The sequence below is a fragment of the Zonotrichia leucophrys genome, chromosome 9 (assembly GCF_028769735.1).
Source record: "Zonotrichia leucophrys gambelii isolate GWCS_2022_RI chromosome 9, RI_Zleu_2.0, whole genome shotgun sequence".
NCBI lineage: Eukaryota > Metazoa > Chordata > Aves > Passeriformes > Passerellidae > Zonotrichia > Zonotrichia leucophrys.
The window spans coordinates 18645117-18669567 of NC_088179.1; the positions used below are offsets into that span (position 1 = coordinate 18645117).

At 41.3% G+C, this 24451-nt stretch overlaps 1 protein-coding gene across 2 annotated transcripts; it reads right to left on the reverse strand.

Annotated features, from left to right (window-relative positions):
- Window positions 1-1080: 1080 nt before the first annotated feature.
- ACTL6A (actin like 6A) lies at window positions 1081-10569 on the reverse strand. Of its 2 annotated transcripts, none has more exons than XM_064720813.1 (14): window positions 10379-10569; window positions 9513-9589; window positions 9143-9317; window positions 8673-8773; window positions 7345-7442; window positions 6564-6658; window positions 6273-6379; window positions 6098-6187; window positions 5850-5911; window positions 5411-5525; window positions 5005-5085; window positions 4005-4100; window positions 2912-2998; window positions 1081-2337 (listed from the first exon to the last, which is right to left on the reverse strand). In XM_064720813.1, exons 1-14 carry the CDS (start codon window positions 10401-10403, stop codon window positions 2257-2259), a joined length of 1290 nt encoding a protein of 429 aa, XP_064576883.1. In that variant the 5' UTR covers window positions 10404-10569; the 3' UTR covers window positions 1081-2256. The 2 variants fall into 2 exon arrangements, with proteins under 2 accessions (XP_064576883.1, XP_064576884.1); XM_064720814.1 differs by lacking the exon at window positions 10379-10569 and adding an exon at window positions 10128-10294.
- Between the last annotated feature and the right edge of the window lie 13882 nt (window positions 10570-24451).

Sequence of the window (24451 nt, forward strand, 5' to 3'; positions counted from 1 at the left end):
CAAGAGTGAGAGATACATTAGAACAGTGAAGAGCAGCCATGGAGTGCCAGCTGACAGTAACAAGTGTAGGGGTAACATTTACCTGGTTTAGTTTAACAAATGTGCATTAAAACCAGACAGAAACATGAAAGCATCTGAATAGCTCACATATGAGCTATTTTCCTGAATATTTTCCCTGAGTTACAGGTAAGCTATGCAAGGTGTATTTGCTCTCTGCATAAAGGCACTGGTAACTGGGCTCTTTGGTCTGCTATGAGGAATTTTTTCCACTGCTTTAAGTCTGGCTTCTTAGAAAGTATGAAATACTCAGCATGGGAACTTCTAATACAGTTGTCCTACCTTGATTTCTGACAATTCAAACACTTGTATAATGCTTTTTGGCACAGTGTAAAATGTTTGAAAGAAGGCTGCAATGTCTTCTATGAAATTGAAGCAGGTAGTGCTGTTGCTCTCAGTTGATGAAACACCTTCACCTTTCACTTCAGGAAGGCTTTGTAACTCCACATGTGGTCACCTGGAAATCTAGATTAAAGTCACAAATAGCATTCTTTCAGGAAGCAAATGTGCTTAGCAGTATAATCTGGTAAAACACTGCAAGGGAACCAGTACTGTTTCCTGTATCTATCTCCAGCATTTGGACCTTCACCTTCTCTGCATCACACAAAATTCTCACTGCTTAAACTCAGAATCTTTAGTGTGAGAAAACCTCCAGCAGTGTTTTACTCTCCCTGTGCTGCTGGAATATTAGCAGATATTACTACTGTACTACAATTCTTTTAAGAGATACAGAAGATAAAAGGTGATTTGGCATAATCAAATCTAAGCATGCCACAGAAGGAAAGCTTAAAAACAGCACCCACTGCAGTGCACTGAGGCAGCAGCTCAGTTATGTTCCATGTTCCACCTGAATGGAAGCTGGACTGACTCTTTTTCTTCCACAATGACAACAGCTGGTGACTTTGCAGTTTGCCTCATTTTGCAAGAGAAATATGGTTTGTCAATAGCTTTGAAAACCTGATCAAGTGACTTTGTCTAAAGAGCAACTCAAGATTCTCATAAGACAAAAGCAGATTGGTTTGATAAATTACTTTATTATTTGGAGGTAATGTGAAACTTTTCAAATAGAGGCCTCATAATTATTTACCCACAAGATCTTTTAGGATACAAAAATGTAGCAGTACTGTTTATTTTTTTTTTTTAGATCAGTTAAATGCTATTTGGTTTTCCACAGCTTTTGAGATAAGGAGCAAAACTTCATTATGTCCCAAAACAGATCACCACACCATTGTAAATTAAGCTTAAAAGCAACATTGAGCTGTGTCTTGACAGCCAATTCCTGCTGAAAGAAAGTCATCCCCATTGCTGTGACCCTGAGTGCAGCTTCCCCCTGCAAACACAGGCACTTACAGACCCTGCTGGGAGGCACAGGGGGAGCCACACCAGGGGCTCCCTGCAGAGGGTCAGCCACGCACTGAAAGCTTCTGACTGCTCCCAGTCCTGGAGAGGCAATTCTTTGTCTCAATTCCCCTGTCCTGAACAGGCTTTGCTTCTCACCAACATCACAAAGGCATTAAATACATTCTTACACATCAGGTGGAAAGCATTGCTTGCTTACTGAAATGAAAATGCTCCGTAATAAAAAAAATTAACAAACCAGTGCTTAATATAACATTCACTCCATGGAATGTAACACTTCTGTGATACAGTAAAAGTTTACACTAAAATAGATTGCTGAATACAAACTTTCAACTTTTAAAACAGCAGAGTAACTTTCTCTGCAAGTACTCACAAGCTTGCTCAAATATAAAAGACCAAATTTTATTTTTTAAGAGAAAAATAAGAGCAATTTAAGGCCAAAGTACCAGCAAGGAAGACTAGTATGTGAAAATAGACAAGAAATTAGACAAGAAATAATTAATAAATAAGCACAGGCATTTGCAAGGTTATGCCTCTATCTATTAGCTAACCTGTAAAGCTGTTCCCAGGAAAAGATACTAGAGAAAATAGACATTTATACAAAATTATAAAATGCTTGTAACAGGAATTATTGCTTTACAAGGGACATAAACATCCTTTTTCTATTATAGTACCAATTAGGTCTCTGAAAATTTCTAACTTTGTTAAAATGGAACTTGAATTATGCAAAAAACCCAATATAAACTTCCTACAAAAAGGAGTCCATCCCATTCCTGAGTATGCTAAAGCTATAAAACAGAAGGAGCACCGAGCAGGCAGCAGTTTTCACAGTAAAGAGGTCTAAGGACATTTTCTTTCTACACACTGTTTCCCTCCTTCTTCATATTCTTGTTTAGAAATCCACATCTGCTGGAAAGTACCCTAGAAAAATAAAGAAACAAAAGCAACACACAATGAAAAAATATCAGAACACAATGATAGTTAATTGAAACATGATTAGCTTTTCCTAGGAGGGAGAACAAGCAAGTCCTTACATTAAATTAAGTATTAGGACTTGACTGCTTAACTGTCTCTTCCTTGAGTTTTATTGCTAAAGGATTAAACTCAAGACAGGAAGGGCAGCACCAAATGCTGATTCCAGTCTCCCTTTCCCATGATGATAAATTAACCCCCAAAAAGCATTTCAGTGCTCAGTAACTTGTAGAATTAACCTCAGGAATATGATGCAGAAACAGGTTTGCTGCTTTCATGGTCTACTAGATACAGTCTAGAGAAAGTACATATATTTCAAGGTTTTACCTTGCCACTACAAACGGGAGAGCATGGCAGGATATGTTGTCACTGGAAACACTCACACCTCTTTTTAAAACAGATTCTCTTTCCCTTACCATGAGGATAGCCAAGGTTATGATTCCATAGCACAGACTCTGCAATGCACAGATGTCTGGTGGCAGTGCTGTTCAGCACAGCAATGCAGTAACACAGCTTTACTAACCAAAGAAGCCAGAATGGAGCCCCCAATCCACGAGCTGAACCTCCTCTCCACAGTGGTGTTGTTGGCTATCAACTTCAGGCGCATGCTCTGCACAGAAAGGGAGCAAATGTCACACAAATGGAAGCTGGTGACCTTCAGGGACAAGCAGCACAAGGAACCTGCTGTCTATACCAATATCAGCTGAAAAAGGTCCATTTTAGTACATCTGCAATACTGCTCATCTGCCCTGCATTTACAATTCAAAACAGCCACAGTGGAACAGGAAATATGGTTTTTACCTTGTGATCCAACAGCAAATGGTTAAGGCAAGGAATGGGCAGGTGGAGAGCAATAATATCACAGTGTACAGTGTCATCTCCAACTCTGCACTGGGACTAAAATGACTTATATTGCTAGACTAAAGTCATCTAGTCTTATTTGGATCCATTCATTCCTTTTGCTTTCCAAATGCCTTAGAGCAATAAAATCTTTGAATTTCAAATGGGCTCCTCCTCAGCTATTATAAGCAGTGAATACATTTCTCAGTTTCTGCTAACATTCATCATTTCAGAGTTGTCCCAAGCAGAACATTTTTGTTTGAATACTAAAATTCAAGAAATATCATAATCTGTATCTACTCTCAGATGCAAGGTATCAATACTTTCTTCGACATCAAGTGATGAAAACAATATATAAGTATGTTACTCAGACAAAACCTGGTGATTTAGGTTGTCTGCAGAATCAAGGAAAAACAATTGCCACAACAAAGTGACCTCAGGCAGAATGACTGAATGTGCCCCAAGTTAGTCAGCAACACTTCAAAAGAGAGATCATCAAGAGAAATACTGGCTTGGGGACAATTAGAGAACTTAGGATCACAATATGAGAGCAAGAGTGGAGCAGTAAAATACTCAAGGAATACTGGAGTTTATTCTGTATGAAACTCCTCAAGAATTCTTTCTTTTCTTTAGAGAGGGAGGTTTCTTAACCCTGCAGAAATCTATTCATCTGTCAGGTTCCTAAGAATATCAAAGCCACAATATCCTTGTGTGCTTGTGTGGCAGAAAAGTAAAATGTTAAGCACTCAATGCAATAATGGAAAGTGTTGTTTTACCGGTGGGGTTTTCTGGGACAGCTCCCTGTTCAATCTGTCTGTGAAACTCTGTATTAGAGTGTTTCCTCCTGCTACAATCACACTGCCATAGAGACCCTAAAAAGAGAAAAAAAAAAACAAACCTGGAGCTTTAACTTGGAAATCATTCTGAAAACAGCTCTTCCTCACAATAGAGAGGGGTGGCATGAGAATGTATAGTCAACAACAACAATATATTACTTGATGCCAACAGTATTACCTTCCCAATTCAATTTATTATTTAATCAGTTAAAATATTGCAAGGCAGCTTAATATTAAACTATAAAAGGAAGGCAGAAGCCGTATGTTCTACATGATTTCACTGAACAATTTCTGATCTCAACCTGCAGATCTCCCCTATATGCAAATTGTTGAGTTTTTTACAGCTGAATGCAACCTCTAAAGAAAACCCTGCAGCCCTGCAGCAGTTTTCTATCTCACTACTGCTGCAGTTGTTGAACACACACCATGGCCCAGCCCACTAAGCCCTCCTCACACACTGGTTAACAGGAAAAAATTGTTGAAAGAACTCTCATGCAATCTGTATCAAATTGACACCTGAGAAAAACAGCACATTAATTTTAAAAATAATGTTTTCCTTTAGAACTTCTCCTCTTTATAAATTCCATGTATATTCTAAACACAACGATGCCTAAAAATCTGACGGTAACACTCCAAGTTAGAAACATCAATGCTTATCTGAAGCCAGTCCAATCCAAATTATGCAGTGCCAGCCACAAAATCTGTGCATCAGATTTTTATATATGGATAGAAACAGTAAGTAAAAGGTCCTGATTTAGCATTTTGTAAGACAGAACACTAATGGTACATATCCCTATATAGAAATACATAATACTTACCAAATTATTCTAACATATTTATCATTATCCTAGGAAATCTCTTCACTGTTACTGTTCTAGTCCCAAAAACATGCACAGAAATATCTATGCCTTAAAATACAGCCTGGCTGAGTGGCACTTACCGGCCTGATATCTATATCACACATTCCAACGCTTGTTGTGACAACGTGGCTCACACCCAGCATCGTGTTACCAGATAAACCCTGCAGGGAAAATTAGGAATCTGCACATCACTGCTTCAAGAGAGCAAGGCATAGAAAAGCCCTGAATGAGATGAATTTTACAAGTGTTACTGGAGAGGGAGCTAAGCATTTTGTTAGGGAAGGAACAAAAATATCCCTATTTTTCCAGTCAGCTCATCACCACCCAGTTTGAACATTTCATCCTTCCAGGCAAATTCTACCCCCAGGAGAACCCCACAGTGCAAATACATCCAAATCACAGGATTAAAAACATTATACCAAAGAAAGCCATGTGATAGCCCAGTCATTCAGAGCCTTCCAATCTCAGCTATCACAGTGGTTTTACCTTTACATTGGAAGGGTCAAACAATCCCTCGGGAATTTTCAGACGCTCAGCACCAAAGTCACAGTTGTAGCCATTGGGGAACTCATAATGAACTGTTGGCATCTGTGCTGCTACCCTGGAGCATCAGACAGACAGCAACACATTAAAGTGCTCTCTAAACAGGATATCAAGTTATCTAAGCAGTGTTATAAACTACAGTTCCAATGGGAATACTGTGATTCATAAGACTTACACTTCCAATAATATTTATTATGATCTCATCTTGGAATATTCAACAAAAAACTATCACCTGGGTATATGCAGTACGCCTACTTTCATAAATCATCCATTTTTAGATAAAACCTTCTGCCATAACAAAACCAGCCAACAGCAGTGAACAGGCTGAGCACCAGACACACAACTGGTAACAGATTTTACAAGAAAGAAAAAAGTAACATACTGTTCATCATAGGTTGAATCTGATACTTGGAGGACAGAAGCCTGGAAGTCCTGAATGACACACTGTGGAGTTCAAAATAACATGAATTTATATTAGTTATAATCTTCACTTTTATAAAATTTATAGAATCGGTACTAACTTTTCAAAGATTTTTCTCATTCTTCAAGAGAAAATGATGATATACTTGTGAACAAAACTTATTTATGGAACACTCAGGGAGGTGAGAGCAGGAGGCAGAACCTACTTACATTACACATGTAGTTGTGCCAAGACCTGGTGACCTGGGGCAACTTCTCTTTTCTCTTCCAATTTGCTGGTGACCCCTCACGTACTGCCTCCTGAGATTGTAGGGGACAAAGTCATCAGGTAAACATTGAAGCCTCTCCCCAAGACATCACTTACTAAATAAAGTTATTTTCCCACCTTTGAAGCAATCATATATGGAGGAATGATCTCTACGTTCATTTCCTGAAACAACTCCCGGCATTGCATAGTGATAAAGTCTCCTGCAAGTGGAGATTTTACAATACCTGGAAAGCAAAGAGGGGATCCAAAATAAAAACAAAACCAACTTAACCTGGAAAGTATCCAAATCATGAACATGCTCTCCCAACTATTTGTCAGTGAACACTATTAGGGTTTTTTGCCTTTTTAAGGGGGCACAGAGATGTAAAAGCAGTAACAAAACTGTGCAAGCAGAATGAAAGTTCACACCTTGCTGAAGTACATATCCATCATGCACTGGAATAGCAGTGGTGTGTGTCGCTCCACTATCCAAGATGAGACCTGTAGATCTCCCATTAGCAAAACTAGTCAAAGGGATTAAGGAAAACATTGTAATTTTTACTTTAGAAAAAAACCCTGCTGCCATACAATTAAATCATAACTAGGAATGAGGACTCCAACATGTTATTCCTTGCCTCTACAGAGGGATTTGTAATTTTCCACAGTGTACCATCTTTCTGTGAAGTGCACAATCTCACAGAGAGAGCAGCATTGAACTTCCATCTGTGAACTAACTCGGGCTTTGGAGGCACAAGGGTGAGACTTTGTGCCACTCCTATGCAGCAAGCTCTGAGTACATCCAACTCATTTAGACTCAAAGCTGGAAACATATTATTAGTTAAAATAATTACAAATATTCTTCCTAAGGCTATGAAAGTGTCAAGCTCTAATTACTGTATTTAGCAATGTGGACACCACCATTTCAGGTCTGTAATGTTCTTACCCATAGTATACAATGGAAAAAAAAATACAATAAAATAAGACTATGACCCCGAGGACAGAGTCAGATTGGGAGAACTTCAAAAATGAGATCTAATGCCTTAAAGTACATAAGATGCATTTGTTTACTTCCTCCCTGGATCTTTATGGAAAAAATCAATTTTAAGAAAGCTAGGCAGGCTGTTATACTTGGAATTGCCTGGAAAAAGTTTACCATAATTTCCTGGGGGGAAGAAAATAAAACCAAGCAGTGAAACATTTGAAAGGATACGCTGTCAGAACAGCAGTTTTACACAAGAAAAAGGCCGGGATGTTGTAGTGTTCAAACATCAATTCCGTCAGTTTCTCACGCTTTGCCCTGGTATTCCACTAAAAAATAATAAACCCAAACCACAAGGAAGTGACCAAAAGGAAGCTGTGTTTGCACACTAATAGACTGCTAACACAATAAAGAAGTTATTAAAAAAACTCCAGCCACAGTTTCCAATCATACCAAAATTCTACATAAATGTATTTCTAGTAATTTACTTCTTCAGAACGTTTTTCATTCCATTTATACCACAACACATCAATGTTTATCTGTCACACAAAAGTGCTGCACACCTTTCATGTTACATTACATTTCTACATTTCTGCAGCTCTTTCAGTGTCAGGCTCCCAGAGAACTCTCTAAAGCAAGCACCCTGCCTTTTACAAGGGAGAAGATACATGAAGGAACTTGCCCAGTGGGAAGAAAAATAAATCCAGACTTTCCAGTTCCCAAAGTACCTTTAGCTGTGATTAAGCCAGGATATAACTGAAATATTCAGCACATTGCTGAAAATGTGAAGTTTTTTCCAAGCCAATACAAGAAAGTAAGATGAGGTTTTTAAGGAGAATTTCAATGGGAATGTCTCTATTCAGACACCCACTGAGCCATCAAACAGCCACTGCAAACTCATCCACACTCCACAAGCTGTGATTCAACACAAGGGAACAATGAAATTCAACAAAATCCTTTTCATAAGGTTTTCTTAAAGAAAGGCATCACTTGTGTATGGCATGTCTACCTTTTCTACTCTGACTTCAAGATCTGCCTTCAAATGCTGAGCATTTTAAAAAGACAGAAACCTTGTCCAGATTTTCCCAGAAATTTGTATTCATCCACTTCAGCTGCCTTACAGGACAACTTACAGAAACAAAGACAGAAAAATTTAAACTTCTCCATTACAAATATTATTCTGTGTCACTTAATGTTACTTGTAAAGTTAAATGAAGCAAGATTTTTTTTATGACTTTTTATTAAGTGTAACTTAATATATAAGACATCCAAACATCTTTTTTCTTTTTATTCTAGGCAGTAAAATTTCTTTTTTTAACTTTTGGCTTCTTTTCAGTAAGTGAAAAACAATAGCATATTGTAAATACTTTCTAATATAACTCATACAAACTATTTCAAATTGAGGGTTTTCCAGAAGCTGTCCAAGTATTGTAAAATTGTCACTTCTGTAGCTAAGTTTTAGCACTTGTCACCTACAAGCCACTGCCAGACTTATCCAGGACTAATGTTTACAGAGCTATCAAAAAGACTTATCAAAATGCACAGCTGCTTTTACTCACTGGTGCTTCAGACATAAGGACAGGATGCAAACTTGCTTCAGATTTAATATGCATCTTGTAAGTGTGATCCAAAATTGCCTGGAAACTATCCCAGTCTTCAACTATAACAACATTGAGACAAACAGGTTAGTTACTTCTAACTTTTGTTTCATTTCATAAACACATAAATGCTTTCCAATTTAGTTTTTTGCACAGAGCTCTTCAATCAAAAGCTGTCCTCAGCAGACACACACCTCCTCTAACAGATCTAGAGAATTCTCTTCCTCCACAACCATCATGACTTCAACAATTATGCTGAAAGCCCACTAACAGTGAAAACCAACCACATCTCCATGCAATTTGTAAAGCAGGAGTTCTGTTCTTACAGCCTCTGCTGCTGTACATAACATCTGTCAACACAACCATAACTTGCTGTGGCCTGGCAATGCTATTTTTTTAAAATCAGGTAGAAAAAGACAAGAGCACCATACTCATTCCATTTTTTAGAGGTGAAATGGCTTCCATATTCTCCCTTGGAACTCTCAGGGCATTAGTGTCTATGTAGTAGGTTGGGCCCCCTTGTTTGCCCTTGTCACCATCTATCTCCATCAGAGTGCTGCCATTGTCCCTTTCCAGCACCACACCAATGGCTGTTGGAAAATCCACCTGCAAGGCAAGAGGCAAGCAGCACATAAGGATTAGCAATGTTCTGCAAGTTGGTGTTTTTCTCATAAATTCACAAGTTTCTTTATACAACAGAGTCAGAACAAACCCTAATGTATTTGGAAGGGTTGTAACTCGCAAAGACTTTTTAAGGCATAAATTCATGTTGAATTTCCATCGAGGCACAGATTCTCTCACCTTTGGGCAGTCCTCGCCTGCATAGCCTGCTCTCACTGTGTACGAGCCAATGTCAAAAACCAGAGCCCCAACTTCATCTGAAAAGATTGTTAATAAAGAATGGTTATCACACTCTTCTGCAACTCTAACCTTTTCCTGCCCACTGCCTGCTTTAATGGGAAAGCAAGACAAGCAAACCAAGGGATCTTTTACAAAGTAGTGACAAACTTCTCTATTCAGAACTCCCGCTACCAGAGAGCAGTTGGAAAACTGCAGACAGGCTTTAACTGCGGTATTGCAATCCCTCCATCTGGCGTAAGGAAGAGAACTTCAGTAGAAGAGGGAAAACGTAGTAGCAGCTAAACGGATCGCGAGATAAAACTTTCAAGAAGTTCTAATTTAACAGCCACACGAAGCCAGGCGAGCGCAGAGCCCCCGCGGGTGATGAGGATGAGGAAGGTGGGACTGAAAACATCAACCGTGTGAGGGAAGGGGTCAGAGCGCCCATCCCTACGGGCCCGATCCCTGCACATCCTAAAGGAAACCTGTGGGAAAGGATCGGATGTCACAGGGGGTGTGCACAGGGGCTCGGGGGAACCACACCCGGCTCCCAAAGTGCGGGGATCTTCTCCGGACCTTGGCACGGCGGATCCTGCCCAAGGCCGCGGTGCGAGCGGTCCCCGGCGGAGGCACCTCGGGGCCGCCAAGGACATAAACAGCATAAACAACATAAACAAGGCCCGCCGCCTCTTCCTCCTCCTCCTCACGCGTGGGACACGGAGGGGCCGCGGCAGCGCCGGGCCGGGCTGAGGGAGGCGGGAAGCGCCCGCCGGGGCCGCACGCGCCGCCTCGCGGGGCGGGGGAGGGGAGGGCGGCGCCGGACTCACCTCCCCCGTACACGCCGCCGCTCATGGCTGCCGCTGGGCCCGGCCCCGCCGTCCGCCGTGCCCGCGCCGCGCCGCCCGGCCCCACTCCCCGCCTGCCCCGGTGTCCGCGGGCCCCGCGCTCCCCGCCCGCTCCTCTCGCCGCCGACCCAGCAACAAAAGCGCCCCGGCCACGCTCCCCGCCCGCGGCGCGGCCCGACCCGCAGCGCCGTCCCCCGCCCGCCAATGGCAGCGCCGCGCGGGCAGAACCGGCCAATCGCGGCCAGTGGGAGGCGGGGCCTTGCCGCGGACAGCCAATCCTGAAGCCGGAAGCGGAGGGCGGGCAGGCGAGGGAGTGCAGGGCGGGGGGGCGGTGTAAGGGGAGCGGCGGCGGGAGGGGACGGGGAGAGCGCCGAGGAGGCGGGGGGTGAGAGGAGCGGGGCAGGTGAGCTGGGGACCGTGAGAGGAATCACAGAATGGTTCAGGCGGGAAGGAACCACAGTGGATCCTCTGGTCGCACTTCCCAGCGCCAGCAGGGTCGTCCCAGAGCACGTGGCACAGGATTGTCCAGACGGTTCTGGGGTATCTCCAATAAGGGCGACTCCACATCTTCTGTGGGCAATCCGTTCTAGTGAGCGGTCATTGCACATGAAAATTCTCATATTTGGGTGGAACTTCCTGTACATCAGTTTCTGCCCGGTGTCTCTTGTTCTGTTACTCAGTGCCACTTGAGAAGGGCCTGATCCATCCTTTGCTGACATTGTTGAGCTCACCTCCTCCCGAGCTCACCTCTGCTCCCTCAGCTTCTCATTTAACACTCCAGTCCCTTCTTCATCCTCTGCTAAGGAGCTCCAGGAGCTCCCTGTCCTCTTGTATGGAGCCCAGAACTGGACATGGGGGAGGCTGCCGGCTTTGCTGGAGTGGGGACAGTTGGCTTGTGGATCCTGAGGGCTCGCAGGCTGAACTTGCTGCCACATGAGGAGTGAGCATCGGCACTGTGGAAAGGAGCCACTGCTCCTGGCCCTCCCCAATTCCACCTGACAGGAGGCTGTAACCTGGTGGGATCAGCCTCTTCTAGGAGGACCAGAGGATATAATCTCAAACTGTGCCAGGCACAGGTTGAACTCGATGATCTCAGAGATCTTTTCCAACGTAACTGATTCTGTGATTAATTCCTCTGCTGTCACTGCTCTGTTGGGCTCTTCCACTGAAATAAAAAGCTTTTGAAGCCTGTCTTGATAACCCTGCCTCGTGTGGTTCCTTTCTTGCTTGGGGCAGAGCCCTTGGTCCCCGGGGCTGGTGTGTCTCGAGCTGGGCAGTTCAGCTGCCAGTTTTCCAGCTGAACTTGTAGTTAGGATTTCACATCGCCTTGTTTGGTGTCAGAGCGCCCAGCCAAAGCTGGTGTTCAGCCAGGACAGCCAGGGATGGGTAACTGTAAAGCTGCAGGAATTAAGGAAAACAAAAGAAAGACCTCAGGCCTAACCAGCAGTTAACTAAAATTTTTACTGGAGAACAAGGGAATTGACTTAAAGAGCAAGTGTTCCTGGTGTGCAACTTTTTGAATTTTTATGTGAGGTGGGTGTTTTTGGAGGGGATGGGAAGCTGTGTGTTCTTTTAAAGTTTACCTAAGATATGTAGTTTATTTTTGTAATACTGTAGCAAGGATCTTCAAGTAATTAGATTTAGCCTGCTTAATACAATATTTCACTTATTACATTTAGATTTGACTATAAAGTTTTGGATAGCATAATGAGAAATCTTAATAGCACCTAATTATTGGACTATAAATGATAAAAAGAAGTGCTTCTTGTATTTTCACCATGAAGGAAAAATTAATGGTGTGAGCTTGCTCTGTCTTACTTGGATAGGGAGTTCAGAACTTCCTAGAAAACTTGAAGGTTTTTTCCTAACCTGTGACCTTAAGTACAGTCCTATGTACCTGTGTGAGTGAAATTATGTTAGCTTGATCACAAGCCTCCTAAGAGATGGGGCTGCACTTAATCTGTTACGTTGGCTGGTGAACAGCAATCCCCTTTTAGGGGGAGGGTGTCAAAACATAGGAAAAGTAATAAAATCCAACAGTTCCAAGGGACAACCACTTGAGTTGGGTTTTTTAAGCACAGTTATGACAGTACAAGGAGGTTATTTGATTTACCAACTCTCAAGGGCAAGGAACTTAGTTTGAGACACGGTTTGAGTCTCTGTTTCTTTAAGGAGCAAACGTCATAATTTTATCATGCAATTAAGAAATTCTTTTATAATTTATTGTACAATACAGCTACAACATAGAGATGCTAGCATTGTAAAGATAAATCCTGCTGTTTCATTAACTATACATCCTAAAGCCAGTGCACCTTCATTTTGTATTATGAAATATTTTCAAGTGAGTATGTTATCATGATTTCCAGTATGTGGCACTAATACTCAAGGCATAGTTCTTTGAGGAGGAGGAATGAATTGCAGATGGGAAAAGCAGTTCAGAAAATTTGGAATTACCATGCCAGAGGTTCTTCATTTAGCTCCTTCTTGTGCTTTATTTTGCAGTGATGATTCCTTGTATTCATGTGACAAGTGACACTTTAAGCCAGACACTGCTCTCTGCACAGCAGCTGCTTGTGACTGATCTGCAAGAGAGGAACCAACACAGCATTGTGCTGCTTTAGTTTTCTTCAACACAAGAACATGCCCTGGAAATCATGTTGGCATCTAGAAGCCTCAGGGTTTGATAGCCATAAGGAACAAAGACAAATCCATGCAATTCACAAGAAGTCTGGAGTATAAGGGGAAGGAAATATAGACTGAAAACCCTCTAGGTCCCTCTTTTGTCTTCCTTGTACTGTTCCAGGTGTTTCCATCAGTGGAAAGTGGGCAGAGCATCATCACTGTAGTTTGACAAGGCTCTGCAGTGACTTTGCTTTGCAGCAGGTGGATAACCCAACACTGTTCCATGCACAAGAGAAATGGACTTGAGGCATCTGTTTTTAGCAGTCTGAGTTACAGGGTTACACATTTCAGATTGTTTCAGTGAACTCCTGCACATCATCCTATGTTTGCATAAGAGCAGGTGAAATCTGTAATTTTGCTACCACTTTCCATAATGAGCCCAAATATTTAGGGCCTTTTAATAATTTTTGCTTAGTTTCATCAGAAGCAAGGATTATAAAATCAAGGCAGATAGGAGCAATAACAGTATTTTATCTAGGTCCCCTTATTGGTTCAACTAGCCATAATATTGTGGCAGGAGTTGTGGATGCAGGTGTGACACAAACCATGGGAATATCATATACTGATGTACTGTATCTGACATTATATTGTAATCCTAGAGCCAGACACTGGCATAAATTGTCCATGGCAATAACGAGAAGAACCATTTAAAAGTGAGGCATGAACCAAGGCATCAAATTATGGTGCTAACTTATAGGCAAAAATTAATTCCCTCAGTGATAATCTGGAGAAACAGAAGTTTCCTAATTATTGCTTTGAGATTTTTAAGGCTTCATTGTTTCAAGCAAGTTCATTCACCTTTTTGGTGGCATAAAGCAATGTAGAAAGTAATGTACATGTCAAGCCAAAACTGAACAGAGTGATTTTTTGTTTCTCAACAAGCAGCACTTCCCCATGGGGTGGCTGATGGCCTGTTGCTTTTGAGCTGTGCCACACAACTGCCAGCCAGTCTCTAGGCTGCAGTGCCAGCAGACTGCCTGGGACAATGGCTTATTCATCATGTCTGGGTCCCTCCTTGTTTCTTCATTGCAAAATGCATGTTAAATGTTTTATTTTTCCTATTTTCAGATGAGGTCTTAAATGTTTATGTGAACTAGGAAAGCCTCTGTAGATGAAAAAGCAAAATAATAATTAATAGTTATTCACTCAATAGCTTTGTATCACCTCTTAGCTTTCCACTTTCTTTGCTAAAGTACTTGGGTGCTTTGTCAATTTAAATACTCCCCTTCCTCAGGGAGGCTGAATATCATTCTCCTGCAGAAAATGAGCAAGAACAGAAATTAAGTGCTGAGCCTCACTAAGGAGCCTCAACACTGGCACAAGGACTTTTAGGTTCTTCTCTCAGACTGAAGTCCAAGCACTGAATTCTGTTTCATATAAAATGGACACACCTTAAACTTGGATGACCACTGTAGAGGCTGTTTGATTCTTAGCAATTGAAAATTCTGAGGAAAGGAGACGTGTCTGGAATCTCTCTGTGACTCCAGCAAGGCAGTCCTGAGGCTGTATGTTCCAGAATCTTCTTTTGGAGCTGGTGTGTTTTAATGGTTCTGCAAAAGAGCCATGACTCACCCTTATTGTAGAACATGACTGAAGGAAGAGGTGATGGTGCTTGCCATTAATGCACAGTCAACTTTCCCTCACCAATGGATGGCCTGACTCAGTTTCAGCAGAGAGCATGCTGAGCTTCCATCTGACTGCCTGGAGTGATGGTGACTAGGACATGCTGCAGAATAGGGGGGAAACCATGTAATAACGGAACTACTTTATAGTTCTGTTCTGTAAGAGGTTCCTGGGAAACCACATTACAGGCCTCCAGACCCTTTCATTGTTTAGATCAGGCAGAGTGAGGAGTCACAGAGCCAGATTTGATCAGCACTGTACAGCAATGCTTGCCTGGACCTGGTTCTGAGGTAATTGGTCCTCTGGGCTGAGCTGGCCCTGGCCAGAACTGAAGTGTGCCTGTACTGCCCTTCTCAAATGAGTCTCTTGTGCACATATGTCTCACTTGGCTCAGCCCTGTCAGAACTCTCTGTTTCAGGCTTACTGCTTGCTCTGCAGTCGCTTTGGATTCTTGCAGGGCTTATTTTCTTGGCAGCTGGGCCAACCCTGACCTGGCTCAGTACCTCTCATCTGCAGAAACAAAGCTCCTTACAGCTGGGAACCAGCTCAGCCTGACAAACAGAAGATCTTTGTGTCACCTGAGCCCTGCCATTAAAGAGGACATTGATCCCCTGCACTCCCCACTGTGGCAGTGGCAATGTGGGTGTGGGAGCAGAGCAGGTAGCATGGAGCACTGATCTGCCTCCTGGCCAGATGCAGCATGGCAAGGTGCACATCCCTGCTCCTGCTTTCCAGGAGCTGCTGCCTTGCCTTACCTCAGGAGCATTTTCAAATTGTGGTGCTGTCTGGAGACCCTGTGGGTGAAATGGGGCAGTGTGGGGAGCAGAGCTGTAGGGGTGTGCTCAGCACTGACCCTGCAGACCTGGTGACATGTTTTGTGCCACCATTCAGTCTGGAATCTTGGTCTGGTTTACTTTAAAAAGCTGTTTGCATTTGGCATCAGGAAATGTTTGTTGTGCAGGGGAGGTGTTGGTGTAGCCACATTTGTCCTGTGTGCTCTGCCACCAGGAGAGGGCACAGGCAAAGCCTGTCCCTGGATTGCAGGGACATTGGCAATCCACAAAGTGCTGCAGGGTTTGGAACACAAGTGAGAGCAGCATTATTTCTGCTGGGCTTCAAAAACCAAAGTATTGGCTTGGGGGTTTAGATTTATGTATTACTGTATCATCAAATAGATATTTATATTGTTGTAAACTAAATTATTAAACAGCAGTGAGGAAAAACAGCAGTGTATTTGCTAGATGGGCATGTCCCTTTTTTCTTGAATTCATTCATGTCATTACTGTGACAAGTAGGTACTCTGTCATCCCAAATGAGCATGTAGAGCAATGCAGTTGCATTGCAGCAAGAAGTCTGATAAGAAAAGGGTTTGTATCTATTAAGAATTACCAGTTTATAGAGGGATGTTTCAGATTGCAGTGCTTTATCTGAATATTCACAAAAGATCTATCGTAGGGCAGTCGTGCTACAGCTGTTCAAAAGTGTCAGCTGCTGAATTACAGCCTCAACACACATCTGCATTATTATGCTCCATTTTAAAAAGTATTGGGATGGTATATATAATATCTTTGCATTTGTTATGTTTATTGTTTGATGATTTGCTTTAACAGATAAGTTCATTACATATTTTATGCCTAATGTAAGAATCCTGACTTTTATATAACATGCACATTTGTAATCCCTTTGTCTTCTGCTTATGTGGTTATCTTGGAGACTGATTCTTCTCTCTCACCACACTGACACAATGTCTTTTATTTCAGTACAGCAAAACTGTGTGCATCAGGCTCAAGACATCTTCCTTGCAAGTGAAATGGAGAGCAATGAGTGCTTCCAAGTGTTATCAGAAAAAGATGTGGTACAGTGGAGAACCTGATCAGATCTGCTGATGATGGATTTTCCTTGAGTCCTGATATGTCAGCTTACATGGGTGGGTACTCTTCATTATTTACTCCTTTATATGAGAATTAGGTGTGGCATAGAGAATCCTGGCTAGGAGAGTAGTCAGGGATGTTCTTTCTCACAGGCCATAAACAGCATATAAAAGCACCAATCCATGAAAATCTTGGTATTTTGTATTTATTAATTGCTTGATTTCTTTGACCAATCAAGGAAAATAGAGATGGAAAACAGTCTAGCACTGTGGGATGCTTACAATAGGGAGAATTGATGTAAGCAAGTCTCAGGTATTTTTAAACCAGTGTTTTAGGAAACTGGGCTCATGCTACCTTTTTGATTGCTTCCACAGATGATAAGGTTGCAGCATAAGCTGCATTATATTAGCAGGCAACAGATCATCCATGTAGAACACAGACTGCATGAGTATCTTTATCCTAGTAAAAGCTTTGATCAGAAATTTTTGCTTTTTTGAGACACACAAAAGAATCTAAACATGGAACAAAACTGGAGGAAGCCAGGCCTTTTAAGCTGCATTTCCCAGAAGCTGCTTATTTTCAATGTCTTGTTTAGATGTGCCTTAATCAAAGCTGCAGACACAGTTTCTCTACGTGTGTACAAGTGCTCTTAGGCTCACCAGTGGCAGCACAGGGAGAGCCAGTGCCGGGCACCTCAGATCTGCTGCTCACTGTGAGTTGCAGTCCAAGCTGTGAGGATCCTGAGGCTGCAGCACCTCCCAGGACTGTGGTTTGGTTGGCTGGGTTGGCCAATCTGAACCAGCAGCCCTGAGAGAGAGTCAGCAAAGACTCTGCAGGTGTCACCTGCACAGGTGACCTTGCCCCTGTGCTGTGTTGGGATGATGGGACTTGCTGTTGTCCCCTCTGGTCAGAACTGCCCCAGTGTTCCTGCCCCAGCATTCCCCCTCACAGTGATTGTCACCCACTGGAGTATTTTAGCACAGGGTTTATGGGGTCAGCAGAGGTGGGTCTGGGTCACTAAGGTGCTGGATGACCAATGCAGGAACTGGGAAAAATATGGAGTCATCCTGCACTTGGATGGATCTGTGTTAAAATGCAGACTCTGTCCATGGATTTGATTAAAATAGGGTAGTGAAGGATACTGCTTTACAGCAGTGTGTTCCTGTTCAGATGTTTGCATTTTCTGAAAGTTAGTACTTGCTATTCCTTCATTTATCTCACTGAATTTCACTGTAATAATGTTCCCAGATAAAGCTACATTGTGGGAAAGCCAGAGAATGCTAAAAGGCTGTAATTTCTCCTCCTAAGGAATGTTGTTATCTTTCAGCATGAACACCCTTGACATCAGCTGGTCTTGCTGCAATATTGCTAATGGAGAAGTGCAAGGACACTAATAATGGGTTTGGCATCATCTGGCAAGGCACACGTGTGTCCTTCTTCTGGAAGGACAGAGAAGGAAAAAGAATATATTGTCCTTACTCAACAGGGTATTGTTCAGAATCATATCTATAGCCTGGGAAACAAACATCAGCATTCTCCCCTTTGATGTTTACATGACATGACAGTGTAAGGGCTTCTGGAGAGATAATATGTTCTGATAGATTTGGGATTTTTTTCTGTAACTCTGTGGCATAAAGGACATCGAGCCTGCTAAGCCTCAGCTATTTTTTTTTTCCAGCTAAAAACCAGACTGGAGTAGACACACCTAAGAGAAAAGACAGAATTTGGAAAGCATGGAGAAGGTGTGATTGTCCTTTACACCAGGTCACTACGGGCATAGTTAAGTGAATGGATTCTGCTACAGGATGCATTTCACAATCATTTAAACAGTTGAGCCAGAAAAATGCTGAAAACTTTTAATTCCCCCTCATTTGAGTGAGCTGATCCTTTTCTGTGATGAATCACTTAAAATCAGTAATAATTTACTTACAGAGTGATTCCTGTTTCCAGTCTTTTTTAACATACTGATGAATTTTTAATTTAATTTGCTAATGTGTTGGCAAATTATACCAGTGTATAGAAAGGGTCCTTTAAGGACTAGCAACCCTTTTTTCATTTGTGCCTCTTCCTAAGACTCCATTAAAAACTCTTTTTTCTTCCCCATGTCCCCCCTCATTGGCTGGATTTGTCCCTGTTGTGCTGCCCAGAACATTCACGAGTCAATCTCACAAGCTCAGACAAAGGCAAGTTGACAGGCTGGATATGATCTGAAAATATGAATGTTTTGTTAAGACCATAAAACACAGAAATCTCTGTGCAATCTGTGTTGCAAAAACACACACAGTTTTTGTATATTTCAATACTTTTGGTCTCACATCTACTAACATTTCATGTTATATATGTCCATGACAGACCACATTTGTTCTTACAAAAGCAACTTTGGGAACACCAATGGTAGGAGTTTGGTTTGGTTTTGGTAATGAGTGAAATGTTGGTGGGAAGTTTGTTGTTGTATCTCAATTTCTGCAAATTGTAATTGTAAAAAAATGAGAAGCTTAGATTTGGCTCATCAAGGTGAAGATTTATGGGAACATAGAGCTTTCATTGGCCCTGCACAAATGGCTAAACTTTGCTTTCTGTGGTTTCTAAACACAAAGTAATCCTTGTCCTCCTGTCAGGAAAAAGATGTAATATCAGAGGTAATGTTACGCTGAGATTTCTCTTTGCTCAGACCGAGATATTTGTCAATTAAAACCCAGCAGAACATTTGCTAGTATGATGTTGCCAGAGTTTAAATAATTAAAAATGAGTTGTCTTCAGCAAATAAATAAAGTACACCTAATGGAGCATTATGGAATATCCTTTCTGTTCATTACTTCTTTGGTCATAAAACTCAGGCACTTCCAAGGGCTCATTCAGGCTTTTTGGAAAATTGTCATGATACAAGTGTAACACCTCCTTCCTGATTGCAATGGAGTAGTAGCTTTGGAAAATAATAACAATCTGAATTGCAATGAGTGCTAATTTTTACTCCATAAAACTGTAACTAATTGAATTTAGGCAGCCAGGAACAGAAATATCCTTGTGGAAGCTGCTGGGTACTTCCATTTCAATTCAGGTTTGGAGTTCAGAGTTCAAATACATCTAATGTGTTTTCATCAGTTCAACAGGAAACTCAGTTGTCATGGTAGAGCCATTTCCATCCAACTTTTACATAATAGCTAAGTGGTTAGAGCAGCCACCTCACCTCACTTACTTCTTAGTTCTTATTTCAGAGAATTGTGCCCCTTCCTTTAGGCTATGAAATTATCTGAGTGCTAATGCTCTCCAGTATGCTCTTGGAAAGTTGTTTTTTGCACATTTAGGAATGCAGAAATCTGAGGGCTAAAGAAGAGCGAGGGGAAGGATGCCTGATTCTGGATTGTAATTGGTAACACATTCATGCAGGGGTGGAAGATGCTTTTCTTGGGTTTTGTACCCAGAATTCCTTCAGTTTTACTGAATTGTAGAGTGATGCAGATGCTAAACAATCTCAAAGCAGATTTCCTTTTTATCTTACTTGTGCTTTTAAAATCTAATTGTGGAAGAAGTAACCACACCCAAATTCATCTTGCTGTGTGACAGACAGCTCACAGTATGATCAAATTCACTGTAACTATTCAGTGCAAAAATAGCAAAATGCTTTTTATTTTGTCCCCTGGTGTTTGGCTAGAGCTACATCTTCTTTAGGCACAATTATCAGTAACACTGAATACAATGGCTAATGTTTTAATGACATAAACATGGGAACTCTTGTACAATTTGTACAAATGAATTGTTAGGGAAAAATGAGGGTATGAGACATAAAGGGAATAAATATAATAATGGGTAACTTTATGTAGCAGCAAATAAGGTGAAAAGGAGTAATGAAAAATACATCCACCCTTGTCTGAATATGACTGTGAACTATTTTAGTGGGAAATTTAAACAGAATTGAAAAAATAAAAGAGAATAAACTCAGTGTCTGAATTATTAAAATAATCAACCCCCAATTTGCTTCAATTAAATACTTAGAGATGCTCCCAATGTTTTGATTAAGAAAAAAATTAGAAAGTTTCTTATTCACCTCAGCAGGCAGCTCTGCAAAATGGAAGGTCCCTGTGCTCCTCTGAAGCCATTTAATGCATATGTGAGCATGGATTCCCAGAACTATCTATAATGCATATAGTGCTTTCTTCTCTCAGTGGCTTTTTTTTCCCACTCTCTTTACGTCATTTGCCATTTGTGAGGGTTGCCAGGGTAATGACCAATCATCCCTGGAGAGATGCCTGCTAGTAAGGACAACATAGGCTTTCTCTTTTTTGGTATTCTGCAGTATGTATTTGAGAGCTGTTCTAGCATCGAGATTGCAGAACTTTTGTTTAGTTAGCAGGGAGGGAAAGTTTACAGAGTATGAAATAACAGCTCACAACTATTGAGGTAAGTGAGGAATTTTCTATTTTATTAACTGTCCTGTCTGGATTTATTCAAAGCATTGAGCATCATTACTTTATTTTGTTGTTTTCGTTGTTGTTATACATGTAGCTGACCTTGAAATTAGAGAGGTTTTGCCTAATGTGAACAATGAAATCTTAGTATTGCTGCATATACAGGAGGGCAGGATTTTATTCTCATTGCAATTATGAACCCCGCAGCCTCTCTCAGCACTGCAATCACCATATACATCCACTCATCCCCAAAATATTTTCAGAAGAATTCATTAAAAATAAGAAACCCACAGAGTGTTGTTATGCAGATTTCAGAGCATGAAGTGTGGTTGCCTCTCAGGCAAATGGGAAGTTCTGGATACTCTTCATTGTGCTGTATGTGTGTATTAGGCCACATCAGCTGGGAACTGAAAATCCAGAAAGGAGTCCTGTCCCATAGGGTGCTGAAGATGTTGAACTCCTGTTCGTTTTTCAGTGTTGTCTGTTGAATAGCCACTTGCAGGCTCGCAGGTGACTCTTTGCTCAGCTGTGGACAATGAGAAAACAGAGCTTTCAGGCTGCAAACCTTTTTCCTGGCACTGGGATCAGTAGTGTAAGCTGGTGGTGGTCATTGCCTCACAGAACGGGCCCAGATTTTGTTGTTTTGCATGAGAGGGCACCGAAACAATACATGAGAAAGGAGGCAAAGAAAAAAAATCTATTCAGATGTTCCCGGTGACCTCAGAAGTTCCTGTGAAGTGTTTATGTGTAATCTGGTTGTGAGGGATGTGACTGAAGTGGTTGGTTTGGGGTGGTTTCATTTGGTTTTTGTTGTTGCTGTTTTAAATGACCCCCTTTAGAATTCCTCTGGCGCAGTTCCTTGTTTGTGTGATGGCTTCCTGGGAGAGAAGGACAATTGATGAGGTGGTTGTATTGTTTTTCTGTGGAATTGCCAATATATCAAAGTTCAAATTAGTAACTGTCTCGTCAGAATTACTGTTTGCTGCTTAATGTATGTGCACCTACACATGTGCTTCACATCCTGGCAATCTCACCTGTCCTGATAAGCATGGTGTATATAAACCAGAATAAAGCATATATTTATTTTACTCTATTTTCTGCTTACTGCACATATATAAAGAGTGTCATTTTGGCTCACACTTTTCCCCAGTAGAAAAATATATTGGGGCACTTAATTTAGCATATTAAATTCCAGTTGCTAAATCTTAGGTGTTGCTATGTGTTCAGATATGTTTGTGATAGCTTTGCATTATCAAAACAACTGGAGCGCAGCAGTGAGTCTGGATGTGTGTATGTGAGAGAGAGAAGAGAATTCAGAGTGACAATTTTAAAAGTCTGAGATGAAAATGATCTTTTCATCAGGCTGTGGAGAAAATATGTTTGTTGAGAAAGTTACCCCTTTGTAAAAATTGTTGCTGTTTTTTGACATCTGTGTGCTGGGTATCACTTTTAAGCAGTTTAGGATATAAATAATATTAAATGCTTGCACTGTAGAGGAAAAAATCAGTAAGTTCAAAGAAAATGTATTGTTATCTAATGTTTATCAGCATTCCATATGATTCCATTATTTATAGTAATCTGGGAAGCAGAGCCTCAAAATAATAGTTTTGTATTATTCTAGGTGGTGTCTTTTGACAGAGAAATAACATGATGACATTTAGATAAGGCAGGTAATTAGGAAAGTAGGTTTTCAAATTAGAGATTCAGAGGTAAACCTTCCTGGAGAAGATGGTGGGTAACAAGCCTCAGTCTTTATTTTTCTGTCCACCTTTTCCCTGTCTATCTGCTTCACCACCTCTCTTTCCAACTTGAAAATGCTCCATAGCTATATTGTGCAGAGAATAACTGCCAGTAAATCAGGCAAGGTATCTGTGGCCTTGAGGAGAGGAATAATTAACAGCAGAAACTGATCCACTGACAAAAAGTCAGGCTTCAGACCAGGATGGGAAAGAATGGCACAGGCTGCAAACCAAGGAGATGCTCATGAAAGAAGGGATGTGTCAGGATGGCAAAAGAGAAGCCAGAAGGAGAAATCTCTTCAGGAGAGACTGAGACAGAGTGGATAAGTTCAAGAATGTCTAAAAACATTGAGTAGACCAAACTCATCCCTTGAGAAACAGAAGGTGAATAGTCATTGAGGAACAATAGTTGCTAAACACAGTGTATGACAAAGCAAATCACTGTTGATAACAGGATTGGTGCTATCTCTGCTCTCGACAGCTCAGCCTGAACTGTGGCCCTTGCTGTTGGAGGTCAGTTCTTCTGACCTGATGGATTATTTTATCTGGTAGACATCATCACTCCATGATCTGGAATAGGTTACATTGTTTGTTGGTTGGTTTGTAGGTTTTTTTAATGAGCAGTATCTCTCTGGATCTATATGTCACAGGAATACTGTGAGTTTTAATTTGTTACTGTAGTGGTTAATGAGAACATCAGATGAAAAATTTACTAATTCATTTTTATCAAACCAAAGCCTTATGGTTTTGCATTTTATTATCACTGTTTGGAATCCAGGTTCTTATTTCATTACCTGGGCCTGACTGTCCACTGCTACGAGTAAGCACAGCTCTGTTGCTTCTGGGATCTGGTGATGTAACTCCAAAACTGGTATGAAATCATGGTCTGTGTGTTTTCAGAGCATTAGAGAATAATTTAATTGCATGAAGTTAGTTGAAGTGGCCCCAGAAGGCACAGAATAGTTGCAATGTAAATGTCTTGTTTTAAACTGTCAGTTAGTGGCATTTTTGAAAAAGAGTGGTGAAAATGTGCTTCATATCCAAAACTGCAATTCAGGAACACAACAAAGGCATGCAGAAGGAAAGTTACTGCTGCTTGCCCAGCAATATGCATGGTTAGGAAAGGCTGAAACTTGGAAAGTGTTACAGCATTTCAATGTGTCTTTTAAAGTGTGTGCTAAGGTTCACTTTGAGCAAGTACTGAGAGAGAAAATGTCTTGTGGTTTAAAACAGAAGTGGTTGATAGAAGATGGGCATTTTAGAGCACTTTACTAAAAGCTTCCAATTTATCATTTTAGTCCTATTTTCAAAGCATTTAACTTGAGTTTCATTGCACATCCACAGGCTCTAAGTTTCAGAGAGATGCTTTTGAACATTACATCACTTATTGCTGAATTGTTCTGTAGCTGCTGTGTGATTACAGGCGAGTCCATTAAACACTTCAGGGCTTGTTTCCTCCCCTGTGTAAACTGGGATCACCAGCATTTACTTTATAAAACTATGGGTGTTCCACTTATTCTTTCTGTAGTGTTTTGAGTAGCCATGTTGTTCAAGGCCTAGTTACTTAGACATGCAAAGTGCTGCAGCACACAGCCCTCTGAGACCCCCCAGTTCATCCTGGTTTTCTGTTGTAGTTACAAGGTCAAGTTGAAATAATCCCCATGATTATAAGAGCTTGTATGAAAAAAACTTTCCTGGAGAGCAACATCTGTTATCTGGTGGTAATAGAAATTC

Coding starts and splice junctions, on each gene's coding strand:
- ACTL6A (XM_064720813.1), bottom strand. CDS start 10,403: ATGAGCGGCGGCGTGTACGGGGGAG. Junction 5,912..6,097: donor GGCACAACTACATGTGTAAT/GTAAGTAGGTTC, acceptor TGAACTCCACAG/TGTGTCATTCAGGACTTCCA. Junction 5,086..5,410: donor TTGACCCTTCCAATGTAAAG/GTAAAACCACTG, acceptor TTTTCCCTGCAG/GGTTTATCTGGTAACACGAT.